Source organism: Pogoniulus pusillus, chromosome Z, assembly GCF_015220805.1.
Source record: "Pogoniulus pusillus isolate bPogPus1 chromosome Z, bPogPus1.pri, whole genome shotgun sequence".
Lineage (NCBI taxonomy): Eukaryota > Metazoa > Chordata > Aves > Piciformes > Lybiidae > Pogoniulus > Pogoniulus pusillus.
The window spans coordinates 26,899,995-26,918,192 of record NC_087309.1 but is presented as its reverse complement, the minus strand read 5'-3'; the positions used below and the strand labels follow the sequence as shown (position 1 = coordinate 26,918,192).

General features: G+C 47.8%; 1 protein-coding gene across 1 annotated transcript in view; it reads right to left on the bottom strand.

The window, feature by feature from the left end:
- ARK2C (arkadia (RNF111) C-terminal like ring finger ubiquitin ligase 2C) overlaps positions 1 to 10,317 on the bottom strand; it is a 55,360-nt gene extending 45,043 nt beyond the window's left edge. The window contains exon 1 of the mRNA XM_064176591.1: positions 10,225 to 10,317. Within this exon, the coding sequence (XP_064032661.1) occupies positions 10,225 to 10,285 (61 nt within the window). The 5' untranslated portion in view covers positions 10,286 to 10,317. The remainder of the gene's footprint in view (positions 1 to 10,224) is intronic.
- Positions 10,318 to 18,198: the final 7,881 nt, after the last annotated feature.

Below are 18,198 nucleotides of genomic sequence, written 5' to 3'. Positions count from 1 at the left end.
TCTCCCCATTGCTTTTGTGGGACCACGAAGTTGTGACCAGTCATGCTGACGCACCAAAGCTGCAGGCTGGGGAGAGGTGCAAGCACTCTCTGTTCAATGCAGTGAAAAAGCAGCAGGTACTTTTGCACAGGTATTTTCTGCAAAGCATCCATCAGAAACACTCCCTGCATTTTATTCCCTGCATCCAGCTGATGCTGTTTCATTTTCTGCCATAAGACAGCATTTCACTTCCACAGTTGTGGCCTATTTCATCTCACTTCAAATGAATAATTTAAAAACCTTTCCCCTCCCCTCATTTTGCTGAAAATCTCAGAGGCAGTACAAAACCAGGAAAATACTTTTTCAGCCAGTGAACTGGAAAATAGTCATCATTATCAAAACCACATATCTCCGTTTTCATGTAGCTCTAGTCCCTGGCAACTCAAGTCAGTAGAAGTGCCACAAAGATCAGCTGCTGATGCAGCACCCACCCACACATCCCAAGCTGCCACTGGGACAAAACACCTCTTATTTCAGGGCCTGATTCTCATGCAATACCGTATATTCAGCTCACACCTCCAGAGATAAAAGCTTGGCCACCAATTTAGCAGAGGAAGGAGTAAGGCAGAGCCGAGCAACAGATTAATGGTGAACAGTAGGTTTTGTTGCCATTTTGAGAAGAGCAGGAAAGTATAGATTCGTAGAATCATTTAGGTTGAAAGAGACCTTTAAGATCATCAAGTCCAATCATTAAGCCAACTCTGCTTGAGTCACCACTAGACCACATCCCATGTGACTCCACCACTTTCCTGGGCAGCCTGCTCCAAGGCTTGACAACCTTTTTTAGTGAAGAAAATACTCCTAATGTCCAGCCTATACATCACCTGGTGAAACTTATCTCAGGTTCTGTGCTGGGTCTTTCTGATTTTCCTTTTCCCCATAGTTTCATTCTGTGTATTGGTAGCAAAAAGAGTGCTGGGAACATACCACTGTTTTGGCTATTGCTGATCAGTGCTTACAGCATCGAGGCTGTCTCCAACATTTCCTCTCGAGCTGGTAGACTTGGCAAGATCTTGGGAGTGGACATTACCAAGACAGCTGAGGCAAAGTGACCAAAGGGATATTCTATACCATGTGTAGTCTGCTCATGAATAAAACCCAAGAGAAAGGAGAAGAGGGCATTGCAACACTTGTTTTGCAGAGCAGCTGCTGTGTGTACTGAAACCCTGTTTCCTAGGAAGTGGCTGGACATTGCCTGTTGATGTGAAGCAGAGAAGAGATTTTTGTTTTCTTTTGCTTTTGCATGCACCTTTTTCTTTATCACACTACCTTTCTCTTGACCCATGAGTTCTTTCCCACTTTCCTTTCTACCTTCTGTCTTTCTGAGCATAGGATTTATAGAGCAGCTTGATTGCACCTGGTGTCCAGCCTTGATGGCACCAGGGTCAGACCACCACACGTTCATACAGAGGTTTCCCATTCAGGCCAATGAAGGCTAAGCAAAATCTGCTTGGTAAGTACTTGTACGCCACAGATAACATTCTCTTTGTATAGCCTCATGGAGAGCTGTCTGCAAACCATTTATCTTGAGGGAGGTTACATCCAGAGGAGCACTGTGCAGAGAAAGTTGGAGGCTTTGCAGGTGACCAGCACAGGAGGGAATCTACTTTTACAGTGTTGCATGCAACTGAGACATTCAGTATTAAAACAGCTACCTGAAAGGATGTTGTGGAGAGGCTGCTGCTGGTCTCTTCTCACAAGTAATCAGTGATAGCACAAGAGGGAATGGCCTCAAGCTGTGGCGGGGTGGGTTTAGTCTGGACATCAGGAAACATTTTTTCACAGCAAGAGTGGTCAGGCATTGGAATGAGCTGACCAGGGAAGTGGTTGAGTCACTGACCCTAGATGTGTTTAAAAGTCATTTGGATGTGGTGCTTGAGGATACAGTTTAAGGCTGAACTTTGCAGAGTAGGGACACCGGTTGGACTTGGTGATCCTGGAGGTCTTTTCTAACCAGAATGTTACTGTGACTCTGTGAAAAGCTTTGTAACACCAAAGCCCACTCAAGTCATACTCTCTCTGTGCTGAAGACCTCCTCATTGCTTATCTCAGCCCATAGATGTTTGTGGGATTTTACAAATAATGGCTGGACAAGAAAAGATTTCTCCAAAACACGGTGGTTGCTCCTAACACCTACCAAGCCTCCTCACGACAGAACTGAACGGACCAAGGCCTGGGGATGCTACATCAGGTTTCAGCTGAACTCTGTTGGACTCCAGATGTTTTGAGCAAATATTGTGAACTTCTTTCCACTATTTCATGCCTTAAACAGCCGTCCCCAAACCCTACCAACCTTCTCACATTGCCATCAAGGAGAGCAAAGACCAAAGACTCAGTTTTGGCCAAGCAAAGATTACTCCACTCCCATTTCCTTCCAGCTCCTAGCACTGAGGGAACTTCTTAATTTCAATTAGCCATTCGTGCAGTCAAGCCCCTCAGGGAGGAGGAGAGCTGTCAGGCTCTGACCCTTCAGGGCCTACCACTGTGGTAATGCAAAATCAGGCACACCGGCAACAAGATGTTTATAGCGCAGTGATTCATAATACGACAGAGCTCGCAGGAAATGTAATACCACCATCCATGATTAAGAAATGCTCTTGTTTTCTGCTAAATATATAAAACAATCACTCAACCCCTGAACAGCAGATGCAAATCATACACAGTATTGGCCTAATATGCCAACCACTATAATTCCAGTGCTGCATGAAGCCGTTACCCAAGGCTCTAGAAGTCCCTTAATCTGCCTTTTGACGTCAAATGACAAATTTCTTGCCTGGGATCATTAACAGGATGACTAATGAAAGCTGATAGCTGAATTTATAAATGAAATTAAAGATATTAATATTAAAGGCCATGCTACATAAAGAGAAATGTGGATTTAGCAAACCACAACAAGAAACACGGTAATCTGCATGAGATTTACAGCTCCTTTCCTGCCAGGCAAATTAGGGACATGGTATTTTCTGCCTGGGGGCTGTGAAAACTGCCAGACTTGATGGACAACTTGCCTGAAGCATTAGAACCCTCATTACTTTCAGATGCTGCCTGAGATTTGAAAGCCTCCTGCTCGAGTTTGCCAGCAAATGCCATGCCACAGCTGAAAACAAGCTGATAGTCTTGCAAACCCTGTGTTGTCAAACCCTCATGCCAAAAAAATCTCCTTCAGGCTGTGGTCAGTTTATTGCCAGTTACTTTACAGAAAAACAACAACAACACAACACTTTAAACTAGGCTCTCACCTGTCCCACCCCAGTACAAATGCCAAGTAACCATTCTAAATGTTGAGGACTTTGGATTTATGTACATGTAAACAAGTTTACACTTTTCCAGTTTGGTGTCCAATCTCATTGTCAGGCAGCTTCACCATGAACCTACAGTTCATTTCTAACTCCAGCTGCTCCTCACTGTGGTGCGTGGCTCACAGAGTAGTCTATTTAAGTCTCGGCTCCCAACAGCTGCTGATGATCAGCCCTGAAAGGACCAGACATATGAGATCCTACCCAGTGCCTCAGGACTGCATGAGAACAGGCACTCCCTCTGCTATCAAAAAAAAGGGTGAATGGTTCCTTTTGTCTGTCTATACCCAGCTTCTAAGCAGATCTGTCATGGAAACAGGTTGACTGGGGAAGTGCTCATGACATACCTCCTCATGGACTCAGTTTCAAAAGAAACCAAGAAACCTTTGGCTGTATCAGTACCTTGAGCTACCTGTGCCACCGGGAGACTGAGAAAGCACAGAGACTCCACACAAAGTGCCACTGGAAGGGCACATTTGCATGGGGGCATTTCCTGTGCCCACTCTCCACTGCAGGAGCCCAACATGAGGAGCAGCTGCAGTCAGGCAGATGCCTAAGAGATCATGTTTCTGAATGGTTTTTAGAGACCTTCTCTAGCCAGGATAAAAAGACAAGAGCAGATTTTCAGAGCAGCTCCTAACTCAAGCCTAGTGTTGGTTGCCTGGATATGTGGCCCGGTTAGCTGTTACCAGTTCCACCAGAATCCTGCTCAAGGTCCCATCAAAGAAGTCCTAGAGGATACCCATCACCCTGCCTTTTCCTCATGCAGGGAAATGACTGATCCTTGTACAATTTGAGGAAGGGGATGGAGAAACAATAGCTCTGCAGCGTCACCTCAGCCCCATCTAAGACGATGGTCAAACACACTTTGGGGCATCACCTTCAGGAAAGGAACGGCAGCCACTGTGAACAGCCAGGAGCAGTGGTATGCAGTACTAGAGACAGAGATATCCAGGCTCTCCACTGAGCTACTGAAATCCTCATTCAAACATCTCCCCACATATATGTCCTCAATTTGAAGGGCTCAAGCTCACAGGTACCAAGCTCTGCCTTATTGCCACTTCCCATAACCTTCATCTTCACTGCTCCCAGCTCTTCCTTTGGTCCTGACCTGTGATGCCTAGTCTGTCAAACTAAAGTGATAATGTTCATTAAAGAGCTATAAGCCATGCACACACAGCTCTCCTGCAGGCACATTTTACAGCCTTTAAAGACAGAGAAAATGACAGCAGATGAGGACACTTACCAAGAGGGATCCACAACAGCATATGTCAGCCAGCCCAACCCAGCTGGGGCTAGGAAATGTGAAGGACCAGCAGGCAGGAAAATGTGTGAGAAAAAGTCCTGGGAGACTGAAAAACTGAGCAGAGAGCGAGCAGAAAGAATTAACTGAAGGTGAGGAGAGGAGGAGGGGGGCATGGAAAGGACATGAATTTGCATCCTTTTCCCTTCTGAGCTCTGCCCACCTGAGGTCTCCAGCACAGGAAGATGAGTCTCTTCCACCAGCAGGATATGTTGCTCTGGCTGAAAAGTGATTGAAGTTTTTTTAGTCTAGAGGGAGGATTTAGCCATTCCCAAAAGACACAGTTTTCTTCCTAAGAAGGTTTAGGAGTAAGAAAAGACCAGGTAAGGTTATAACTGGGAGATCTCTCACAGGGTCATGTGCAGAGCCACTTGGGAAACTGCAACAGTTCTGCCAACCCTGACAGCAGGCTGACTCCATATCCACAAAGTGAACCTAAAAAGGGAGAAAATCATCATTTTCACCACTGATCCTTAGCCCCATTCTCACTGTCCACCTGCAGGTCCCTGCCCTGGCTCCATGCAGCCACGCATCACCCTTCTCCTTTCCAGAACACTGGGTTGGTTGAAAAACCTTCCTACTGCTGTAGCTTACTGCTGAGTTTTGAGCACCAAGTTTTCCATAAGCAGCAGTCTGAGCTTCTACTTAATATACTACCTTTTAATTGAAAAATGATGTGCTATCACTGACTCCAGGAGCTGTAGTTTGATATAGAACACCAAAATAGCAAGAGATGATCAAGAATCACATTTGGCAGTGCCACCACACATCTCTCAACTGCCAGATCAACTCTGGTCTTGGAGGTTACTGAGATCAAAGATAATCCAGATGCCAGAGAATATTTTTTGAAAAAGCTCCCTTTGCATGCCTGGCACATTTAATTGCTTCCCAAAACAAGTGCTCCCAGGTTGAGGATGGGAAAGACTTTTCACTGCTGACCCGCTGTCCCCTTAAGGACCTTCCAGTTTTGACAAGAGGCAGCCCCAGCACACATTTTTTTGTCTCAACCAGCATGTAAATGGGCAAGAGGGGATGCCCATGCCCTCACTATCTGGCATCATGCTCTGAAAAGCCCCTACAAGAGTCATCTTTCCCTCTCCTTCCACTTCTTCATCTCCAGCCACTGTGACCATTCCAACTGATCAGTAGAGAGAGACAAGCCATTTTTGGGTGCCACACTCACTCCTCATAGCACTTAGTTCTCCTACAGTTCTGGGAGGACAGGGCTCCCATACCTGCCCCAACAGTGCTCCATCTTTCCCTTTCAGCAGGGTTTAAAACAGCAATAAAAAAAGAAGCTCAGACTTACTATAGGACAGTCTTTCCAGGAGATTCACAGAGGAGGACTCAGCGAGGACTAAGGCCAGAGGTGGTTATGGCAGCATCCTGGTGCCTACATCTCACCCCACCTTTGGCAAGCCCAGGATGCACTGAGTGATGCTGGTCTGTCCCTTATTGAGTCCACACCACCTTGCCTCTGCCAACCAGAACAGCTCCCAGGTTTTGTGTCAAACATCTCCAAATGTCCCTCTCCCAGCTTCACAGCTGTGTTTGCCTTCTCACCTGGGCACCAACTCACCAGTTATTAAATAATTCCACGAGACCAGATCTGCACACAGCAAGGTAAATCCAGGTCAGCCTTCATTAGACTTTGCTGGTAATTCCCAATGAGCAAAATGTGACTACTATTTGTTTATCTCTTTCTTAAAATTGATAGGAATTGTGACACCATCCCAGACCCCATGTGAGAGACAGGCTGGCCCAGCTCAAAAGTGGTATCGTTAAATGCACATAGATGCATATAAGACCTTGACACAACCCTTACATAAACGAATATCAGTCTGTTTTGTCCACGCTCAGTTTTATCCTTGTGTTATTTAAAGAAGTTATTTAAAGCAGCCCAGGAATACGTGTTGGTGCTGGAGAGATGTATAGGTTTTACAGAAATCACTGCATGTGCCTCCACACCCACAGCAGCACCACTAGCACGTGACTCATCTTGGATTTCCTCAGCCCAGGATGCTAAAATAAAAGAAGATTACTTTCTTTGTACCAGGTGGCTTTCCAAGACTTGGGAGTGTCAAAGGAATTAAGTCATTAAATTGTGGATGCATTTGATGGATTATGAGGCATGAAAACCTGGTGGTTACTGACTAACAAGGCTGCAAGGTGGAAAGAAGGGGTGAAATGTTTCCTCTTGTAAGAGTGTGTCTCTAACAAGACAGGTCAAAAATACGATGCAGATGAAATTGCTTTGTACCAGCTGCCATTAACCCAGCAGCTTTCTGTATTAGCTTACCAAGGTACCCTCAGAGTACATTGACCAAGCAGTTGTGCTCTGTATGAGCGCTAATTTGCAGATCTGTCGGGGGGAGGCGTGGGGGCGGGGGGGGGGTAGAGTGTTAGTCCCCTTGCTGCAGCGAATCCACCACTCCTAACAAAAGGGCAGCTGCCAGCAGGTGTATGTAGCATGAGGTACGTTTCAGAGGGAATGGGACTTATACTTGCCAGAGTTTCAGGGTGGGGTAGAGGAAGAGGGATTATTTTTTACCACAGTATAAACCAAATTTCATTGTCTCATATGGAGTAAGGGTCGAATTTGAAAAATAAAAGAAAAAAAAAATCACATTGGAAAATGATCAGCCCCAACAGGCATGCACGTCTCCCTTCATGCAAGCGAGAAGCACAGCCTCCTCCTTGGGATGCGTATGGGGACATGTGTCAGGCACGGAGCTCAGCGCTGGCCTGGGGCGAGGATGGAGCGAGAACAAAGGGCCACAGCATACACTACATCCAGGGGCGAAAACTGCTTGTGCTCATACATGGGAGTAGGGGGGGCAGAGGAGAGGGAGGAGGACAGAATGGCCAAACAGTCATCGAGGTACATGGAAAAGGAAAAACGGAGAAGGAAATCATAAATAAATGTTTAAAAACAAAACCAATCGAACTCAAGATAAAGCCAGGAGGGAGGTGGAAAGGCACGGCCTTGCAAGATGATGTGTCTCTTGGAGAGATGCTAGGGTAAGGCAGGGTGGGCAGGTTCCTGGAGCCACTGGCTTTTGTTTTGTTAGCTAGTGGCTTCTCTTGAAATTTTAGCAGTGGGAGCCACCGACCTGCTGAATTTGTCTTCCCTTTGTTAAAGGCAAATATCCAATCCTGAGTCCCCCACTTCTGTGGAAATGCAATTAAAGACAAAATGTTCCCCCTCTCCACCCCAGCCCCACCCCCATCTCCTGCTTTTGGGAGCCCTGACTTTTCTCAGTTTATGGTAGCATCCAAGCCAAAATTGGGATGTTTTGCAGGACGATTTTGCAGACCTGGAAAAGGAGGTCTGGCACAGGGACAAGGAGAGGCGACCAGTATTACTATCGCTTTGCAGCTGCAGCAAAATTGTTTGCTGACCACAATCTGGTTGTCCATCACCCCCTTCTTCCAGTATTTTAGTTCTCAGTGACATTCTCCCAACTTTACAGTTTTTCTTTTGACCAAATCTGGTTATTCAGAAGATGGTGGGCCCGAAGGTTTCAAGCACAAAAATGTAGTTACAACATTAGCAGCTGAGATGGTTTTACAAGCCCTGCCTTGCAGAGGTCTAGTGAAGATATTTATAGTGTGCCAGTCACTGCAGGACAGAGGCCCAGCAACTTCTCGTCCAGCAGATGGTGGGCAGGGCACTTGCATATATGTTTAAATATACAGATAATAGATTAGAGGGATTTTTTTTCCCCCTCAGATTCACTTATCACTTGCTAATCAGAGCTTAGAAATCCATAATTCTCCCCATCCGTCTGGAGGTCATCCCACTCAGGGTGAGAATCAATCTGGTAAGCAACATGTAATGTTGTAACTAGAATGAAATAAGTGGCAAACCCTTCATCAAATATCTTTTTTTTTTCTTAGTTATTATTAATAAGGGCTTGGATTTAGACACTTTTTCTTTTGCTATTCTGCAGTAAAAATTAATACTGCATCAGCACAACAGAAATAGGGACTGCATCTATGGAGTATGTACAGACAGACTAATGCTGAGGGTAGATATGGGATAGGAGAAAAAAAATGTATTAAGAAGCCCCCATATCTGCACTACAGGAAAAAATCCACTCACTCAAACCTCACAATAGGGGAAAGCAAGGAAAAAATCTAAACAGCAGGATACAACAATAAATGGGAAAACAGCAATAGAAAAAGCACACTAGGTTAATATAGGAAAACTAGTTTCTTTATTGAGAGATCGTATATTAGTATTAGTGGAATCGTGTGTAACAATGTCATCATGCACACAATACAAAAAGGCAAGGCCCACCATGCTATGGAAGGGCAACAGAACAAAAGCAGCGTACACTGAGCAGATGTATAGGCTACAGCACATTACATTTCAGCAGGGTATGTCTCTACAGAAAGATTTACATCAGAAACTAGGTAATGTAAAAAAATACAGACCATGCTTTAGTTTTAGTACAAGAAAAAGGTGAAGATACACAACCAAAGGATATTCGATACAGAAAATTACCCACAAAATAAGAACAGGAAGTAATTTAGCACAGCAGAAAAAAATGTTTTATCCCTGTTTAATGGAAAACCATTTTGCTAGTCGCCTCTTTTCACAACCAGTTTTTGGCGGGGGGTGTTGGCCATGGTGAAGGTGAGCTATGGAGACGGGACACTTGTGGCTGATAGGAGGAGTAGTAAGGAGCATGAGGCTAGCCGGGCGAGCGGCTGGGTGGGTACCCACGGGGGACAGCTGCCAGCAGTAGTGTCACCGCTGCTGGGGACAGGGATGCTGCACCCCTTTGCGGGCGACTCTTGTCAATGCTGGCCAGCGGATCTGGGGCGGGTTTTAGCTAGCGTTTAATCATAAATCTTACTCTCCAACTCTTTTCCAGTTTTATTTTTTAATTAATGCCAATTGCATTTCCCTGCCAGATTTCCTTTCACCAATTTAATTTCTTTGGGGGCTTCTGGCCGCATTTTGGGGGTGTCTGTCGTCGTCCCCGTCCCCCACCCCCTTCAAGCCCCTCAGGAGGCTGTGCGCCCAGCGACTACAGCAAAATGAATCCACTTAACAGGAATTTACAGTGCAATGTACTCAGCTAAACAGGATGAAGGTACAGAAATGGCTGTTATAGTCTACAGCTACGCTGAAATGGCCTGGTGGCTACGCTACACGGCGAGACGGGGGGGCTGGGGTGCGGGAGGTGGGAGGTGTCAAATTAAAAAATAAAACAAAATTTAAAAAATAAAAGAAGGAAAATGGACCTACCGAAGCACAGACTGGAGGTGCAGGCGGGAGCTGGGCAAGCGGCAGGAGCCGGGGTGGTCCCGGGGGGCGGAGAGGGCGAGGAGGGGAAAACCCCCACAACGGACACTGCTAGGGGTGAGACGCGGGGCATGAGAGGGTACGGAGCCCTGCGCAGGGAGTCCAGAGAGCTCGTCCCAACCGCCGAGCAGCCCGCATTCACGATGAGGGCTGGGGGGAAAGCTCACCCCTCCTTCTGCGAGAGACCGGAGCCTGAGTCCTGCCCACCCACCTCCCTGCTTCGCAAGAAGCGGCCCCGGGACGCGAATCCCCAGAGCACGGCGCGGTACCTCTGTTGCGCACGGAGCCGAAGACGGGCAGCACCAGGTAGCCGACGTGCACCAGAACCATGCTGCGGCCTTTGTGGCGTGGCGTGGCGTGGCGTGGCGTGGCGCGGCTCGGCGCGGCCCGGCGCGGCCCGGTCCCGCCGGCCCCTCCGACGCGGCGGCGACTGGCGGCCACCCGCTCCGCCGGCACACAAAGGCGCCCGCCGCCAATGGCAGAGCGCCGAGCGGGGCCGCCACGCCCCCCGCCGCAGCCGCGACACGCCCCCACCGCGGACCCACTGGCCAATGGGAGGCGACGGACAGGGTGGAAGGCGGAGCGTGAGGCAGGCGGGCGCGCGCGCACTGGGGCACGCGGTTGGCGTAGCTGCGCGCGTGTGGCGGCGCATGCGGGTGCGCGCCGGGCGCGAGCGTGCGCGCCCGCAGGAGTGTGCGCGGTCACGGGCCCTGTGGGCTCGCAGCGCTCTGTGCGTGGCCGCGGGCGCGCAGGTCAGCACGCGCCCGCACACGTGCGCCGGCGGGCACGAGCGCGTGTGCGCACAAAGCTGTGCGCGGGCACGGACACTGGCACGGCCAGGCGTGTGCAGGCGTGCCGCGGGTACACGCGTGTTGGTGTGTATGCAAACACGGACGTGCACATGCACAGACAGACACAGGCACATGCGTGCAGATACGTGTGCACGCGTGCGTGCATGCACATGCACAGCGTGCGAAGGTGCAGATCCTTGCACTCAGCACATACAGCACACACCCCATGGGCAGGGTGCAGATCCTTGCACTCAGCACATACAGCACACACAGGCAGACGCAGGCACACACCACACACCCCATGGGCAGGGTGCAGATACTTGCACTCAGCACATACAGCACACACAGGCAGGCACACACACACGAGACAATGTGCAGCACACACCACACGCCCCATGGGCACTCAGCTCTAAGGCCAGAAGCCTCAGGCTGTTCTCCACGCCCTAAGTCACTCCCTACCACAGCCCCATCTGCGAAACGTGCAGGAAGCGTAAGTTGGGCCCAAAGCAGAGGATCAGGCCCAGCTGCAGGAGAATGGAGGGGCTCATCCCTGTTCCCATCACCACAGGCAACACAGTGGTCTATTGTGTTGACGCCCCAGTTACTGACAGAACTTTCTCACTGGGGCATTGCTGACCTAAAATGGCTCTGGCTGGGTCCACAATGCTCATGGAAACCTCATGGGGCTTGGAGCTGTCCTCTTCATGGGACGAAGAACCTTCATGGCTTAAAGAAAGATGATTCCTCCTCACACATAAAACCAAAACAAAGAAACCTCAAAACACAACCAGAAGCTCATCCCTATTTACTTAAAACTGTTTTAAAGCAGTGGGGAAGACTCTGCTATGTAGGAGGGGTGGCTGCCAGGGTCCCAGGAGGCATTTCACCCTGTTGCAGACCAATGTTTTGGGGGCCTGTTCATACTGTGCAAGCAGGGGATTGCCTTCCCTGCCCTCCGCCGTGGGGAGCCCCGTTAATCCCCGCTTAGCTTTATCCATCCCATGCATCTGGCAGGTTTAAGTGCTTGACAGCTTCCTAACATATCCATGCAATGGATTTGTTTGCCTGGATTAAAGCATCACTGTGCTTATTCTGGGGTTTGGGTTTGTCTTCCCGATTTGAATTAATAATGGCAACCTGGGTCTGTTTAACCCTTTCCCTCTCAGCCCCATAACCTGGGATGCCAGACAATGGTGTGGGAAGGATTAACTTGATCCACAGGCAGCAGGGACAGCTGCTTGCATGCCCTTGTTGGTTTCTTCAGACCTGACACCCACCCAAAAGGGCTCTTTTGGGGTAACTTTTCACACAGCTGCTGCACTGAGCTCCCTTCAAGTGGGAAAAGTCCTAGGTGCCAGCTTCCTCCCAGTGCCCACCTGATTTTATCCCAGTTTGTGTTTTCTCTCCTGCCTCACCCACCTTGGCATCTCCCAGGAGGCTACACTGTCCCAAGGAGACATTGCTGCTGTGGAGAGGCTGAACCCTGTCTGCCACAGTCACTGTGCTGCTTTGAGCAACACCCATGCTGTGATCCTGCATCTGCAACATGGTATTGCAGGTAGCATGGATTGTCCTACTAACTGGGGTATTTCCAACTAAAGAGCAAACCTTCCCCCCTCCCCCCGCCCTCCCGTGTTTATGTTGTAAAGAAACAGATCCCAAGCCCTGTTTATGGTGCAGCATGGAAAAATTACTGCTTTCCACCCATTTCTACAAGTGGCAAGAAATTGTTTCCAGCAGCGAGGTGCAATCCATTTGGTCATGCTGTATTGAACACATCCTACAAAAGGACATGTCTTTAAGTGCTTAAAAGCCTGGAAGGTGTACTGCAGCCAAATCCGCACATGAATCACCCCAGGAACGATCTCCATCATGCTTCCACTCTCCTGTTCCAATTGTGATGGCTGCAGGTCAGACCCTGCGAGTCTCCCAAGATATGCATGGAGCCTGCCAAGCACCCTGACATCCCCTTCATGGTCCTCTGAGACCACTCACTGCTGGCTCTGAGCCAAGAACTGCAGCCCTGCCACCACCTCCAGCTGCCTTAGGCAGCTGCTCCTGTGGCCTGCAGCCCTGCCACAGCAGTTGTTATAGCTATTTCATGGGGCTAAGCCCTCACTGCTGTTGGTTTTCACCCACACACACTCACCTCCCCCCCAGGACACCTGATCCATCACTGGGGCTTTGCATGTCAAACAGATGCTGCAGTCACAGGTTGCCATTAAAATAAGCCCTCAGCTTCCTTGCGGCCGAATGGTTGGTGCTTGTTAATGCCCTGCAACACTGCTTTTGGGGTCCCAGCACCCCCACCCAGTTTGGGGCATCCTCCCATTTTTGTCTCTGCTCTCTTTAAGACTGAACAAACACCATGGCATTCTTCTTCAGTGCAGTGTCAGTCACATGTGCCACCAACAATCTGTTGGAAATGCTGCAGCACAGGTGTTGGGGCACTAGGGATGCCTCACTCTTCAGTCCCATAAGAAAGGTTTTGCCCCTTAGCCAGGCACATGTGGAGGATATTCAATAAATATCAATGCCTTAGAGAGCAACTGAGAAGTTCTGAAGCACATATGGCACATCAGCCACCATCCCTGGGCAGATCTGGAGATGACCATAACTCAGCTCGTTACTAGACCTGGCAGTCATTCTCTGTTCACTTCAAAACCACCCTTGGTAATTTCAATGTGATATGGAATTTTTCACCTTCTCTGCAAAAAAAAAAAAAAAAACAAGCTGGATGAAATCCTTTGGCAAGTCAGGATGGGATCGACTGGCTCAAAACCTGATGAGCCAGTTTCCTTCAAACTCGAGGGGTTTGTGTCCCACTTCTGACAGAACGGTGGACATCTCCAGTGAAGGGATTTTTCTCTCCGCACTTTTGAAGCCATAGTCTCCTTATGGAGGACACCTGGCACTCCCAGAGATCATTTTGCAGCAGGAGGGTAGCAATGGGTTTGCTGGCATGAAAAGATCTGATGCCTCGTTCCTGGTAGGGGCGAAACATGTGGATTGTGTGATCTCTTTGCTAGATGACAGTGTGAGGTTTTGATTATTTTCTGCTGTCAGCTCCGCTTTGGGTAATTCTTTCCTTGTCAGCATATCTTGATGTCATCAGCGATACAACCACAGCATGGCCATGGTTGAATCTTTGGTGGAATGTCTAGGCCAAGGATGGTGGATCTTACAAACACTATGGAGAAGAACAAATGTGGATCTTTGAGGATCTCCAGACTCAGATGAGGGGAAACAAAAATCCTGTTGGGCCTGGGTTGCCAGCACTGAAGGGAAAAGTGATGATGGAAACAGACAGAATGGAGAATGCATAGGTAAAAAGCAAAAAGAGAAAAGAAGTATCTCCAGCAGACACCCTAGCATTGTTCCATGCCTGAGAGAAACAGCAGCCCAAATCCAGGTGGAGAGTCAGAAAGTGAGGGGTCTCTTGGTTCATGAAGGGTCTTTATTTGAGGTTTGTTTACACTGATGTTTAATCTATGCTTATGTTGCTCATTTATTCCTTTATTTGATGCTTCTCTGTAAATTTTTTCCCTCTCTCTCTTCTGTTTGTTTTTTAGCCTTTTGGTCATGGTGTTATGGGGGGAAAAAAAAGAGGCAATGTAGAAAAACAATCAGTATGCATTTGCTTAAAATGGACCATTTCCAGTTTCATAAGGGAAAAAAACCAAACAGCTGAAAACGTTGTACCCAAAGAGCAACTATTTAGGAGGTGAGAAAGAAAATGCCATGCTTCTGTTTTACCAGAGCAGATTTCGGGTATGTGGTACAGGGCTTTCTCCAAAGGAATGCAGGAGGCTGTTTTAAATCTTTCCCCAAGAGTGGGGATTTTCAGGAGCTGACAACTGCTCAAAAGGACCCAGTGCTCACCCTGCACCCTCCCCAGCTCATTTCAAGAGGACCAAGAGGAATAGGGTGTTACATGTCCAAGGAAGGGCTGGTGAAGGGTCTAGAAAACAAGTCTTAAGAGAAGTGGCAGAGGGAACTGGGGTTTACTTTGGAAAAGAGAAGGCTAAGGAGAGACCTTATTGCTCTCTACAACTACCTTAAAGGAGGATGGAGTGAGGCAAGGATCAGTTTGTTCTTCTAAGCAACAAGTGATAGGACAAGAAAAAATGGTCTCAAGTTGCATCAGGAGAGGTTTAGGCTGGATATTAGGGAAAAAAATCTTCCCCGAAAGGGTTGTGGAACACTGGAACAGGCTCTCTACAGAAGTGGTAGAGTTACTATCTCTGGAAGCATTTAAAAGGCATGTAGAGGTGGTGCTGAGGATCAGATTAGTGGTGGACTTGACTGTGCTGGATTACTAGTTGAACTCGATGATCTGAAAGGTCTTTCCCAATAAAAACAATTCTATGCTGCTTATGTTTCATCATTTTTGTAAAACTGAATTATTTTGATTCAGGGATTATCATTCTCTGTTTGTGAAAGTGTGACAGCCTGCAAAATAAAGTCGTTTTTCTGACACAAGGTAGTTGTTGCAGAGTGTTTTGCTCCAATGAGTTTGGAGTAGGATACCCGGGCTGATTAAATACTTGCTTCAAAGTACACCTAGAAGCACACATCCTCAATGTCAGCTCTGTGCCACGCTATGGAGAAGGTAGGCACTGAGCTTTAGGATATTTCACATCGCTGTTTTTTGAAGATAATGAGCCAAGCCTTATCCATTTTCCTCTGTCTTGCTGTGTTAGTTTGAAGCAGGGTAGAATGTTTTGGTGAAATGAACTTGATCATAGGCTGTGAAAGGAAAACAATGGTGATGTCTCCTTCCCTCAGAGTCTTGCTGAGATGTATGGGAATAAGAAGGGTAAACATTACATAACACTTTCGCCATTTTTGTCTTCACTCTGGGGCTGAGCTTTGACTGAGCTGCATCTCCCTAACCTCACCTGCAACTCACCTTTGCTTCTTAACCTCTTGGCTGAACCTCTAATCTTCCTTAGGACTGGGGTAAGGTTGAGAGGGGCAGAGGGAAGGTGCAGAGGTGGTTGAGAGCCCCTCCTGGGGACTCAGGTTTCTGGGAGGGGAGTTGTGCTTCTGTATTACCTTTTACCTTGTATATTTCTGTATATACTGTAAATATCTGCTTGTATATTGTGCTAGCTGTAAATAAATAGCTTCATTCATATTTCCAGAGCCCGGCTGAGTCTAGTTGGGTACTTCTGAAGTGTGGGGGGGCGGATTACACCTAAACCACCACACTTGCCCATAATTTGGGAGAGCAGGTGTTTTGGGATGTTTTGCTTGCTGGTCCTCCTGGCAGTTTTTGCATCCCAGCGTCCCGCTAGTGGCTTTGGGATGCAACCGCAACCGATGCAAGAGTCAGGATGAAAGCAAAGCCCTCTCCTGGCGATACGCTCAGCAGCAGTCTTGCTGCAAAACTCCGTAGTTTCTGTCACCAATCGAGGACGCCGCAATATTTAACCTGTGAAATTTGCTCCTTGCTCTCAAAGTGGTTTCTCATTAAACGGAAATAAGGCACAGGCAATGACTGTTGCCTGCATTCGCACATCCAGGCTAGAAACCCAGAGAAACAACCTTGTCACACTCATGAGTAATTAATTACCTTGAAATGACAGCTGGCTAATTTCATCGTGGCATTACATTTCTTTTGCTCTTCCTGGGGCCCTTTTCCCTGCTGTGGGACAGATGCTGGCTGTGTGGGCAGGGTCTGTCCAAGGCAGTGGGGTCCAGCATGGTTAAGAAAAACAAAATATTTGGTAGCTTTGTATTTTTATCTGCTTTCGAAGGGACTGGGCGATGCAGCAGGAGGTGTGCCGGCAGCCTGGAGCCATATCCTCCAGCTTTGGTGCCATCTAGTGCTTTCCCGCGAGCTGCCTGCAGACCAGGCTTTTGGAGCTAAAATGTCAGTGACCAAATTGCATTGAAAATAATTAATATTAGCTCATTTGAGAGCTCTCACCTCCATTCACATGCTTCCCTCTGGCCTGTCCATGGGGCTGGGAGCAGGTTGGGCTGAGCTTGCAGCACTAGGAATTAAGGGCATTTCTTTTTAGGGCTTGGGGAAGATGCAGATGTAAAGCATTTTTCAGAACTCCTCGTAGCATTTTAAGTGTTTGTCTAGAGCCCTGCACAAAGTGTGAGTACTGGTTCAGGGCAAGACCTCACATTGGCCATCGAGGCATGATGAAGCTCAGCTCCTCCCTGCCGAAAACCTGACTATAGCAATCAGTGCTGCTGCTTGCCAGGGTTTAAAGAACTCTTATAACACTCTCTTGGCTGGCTTGGAGCTCAGACCCTCCTGGGAAGCAGGCTCCCTGTGTTGTGACATGCCCATGGAGGACTTCTTTTAAAATTGTCCATTTTTTTTCCTGTGCTGGTGCAAGGAGCCAGTGGTTTCATAGCTCCAGTTGGGGTGGGGTTTTTAATGTCCTGAGACATGTTTTAGTGGTACCCCAGCCACAGAAAAGATCTTCAAACTGCCTAAGGAGTGTGGAGGACAGTCAGGTGTGCACTGGGAGCTCATCCTCCTTTTGCAATGGAGAGATAAACTAAACTATAGTTTCAACTTGCCAAATCTTGTCTGATACATGTTGTGGGCTGCCATTTGAAGTTATCCCTGAAGGAACTTACCATGACTGAGTAAAATAAGATGGCAAAAGTAAAATCCAGATGAATGAAGAACCCTATTGAGACCAGTTATATACTACCCTGTAGCAGCGGAGCAGCAGCATGCTGCTCTTTAGTCCCTTAATCACAACCCATCCATCATATGTCAGAATCTGAGGCGGTCGCATGGTCTTGGTTGCACAAGAGAAGTCCAAGAACTGTCTGATGCTGATCATCAAACATACATCTACAACATACTCAGGGTAAATGAGTGCATCAGTTAAACACCCAATCTTCAATTATTCAAGGGAAGGCATCTGCTTACTTGCTCCAGCCTAAGTAATGCATGAACATTTGAGAGCTTCACACTTCCCCTAGAGCAAACAGACACTGAAAAGCTACAAGCCCATGTGTTAGGTGTTAAGGGATGGGTTGAGTGTCCAGTTATTTAGTCCTTTCTGTGGTACTCAGAGCAAACCCCTGCCTGGTCCTGTGAACCCTCTGTTCCCTGAGGCAGAGTGTGAGGTGTAGAATGTAATAAGAACAGTTCAGTAGAATGCTACAGCGGCAGGGTCAGTTTGAGATGAGTGCCTCCAGAAAAGGACCCCAGGCAAAAAAAGAAAAGCCTCTGGGCATTTATGCTGTTATAGACTCTGCATCCCCCTTTCATGTGACCTTCAAGCAACTTGCACGTGCCCTTTGGTCTAATGTTCATTCTGGCCTGAGGTCCTCTCATACCTTCTGATCCCATTTTACATTTCTCTACTATCTCCAGACAGACCATTGTCTTGGCTAGTTGCCAGGCCAACACCAAACTGTGTGGTCAACATGCTGGAGGGAAGGGATGTCATTCAAAGGCACCCTGATAGG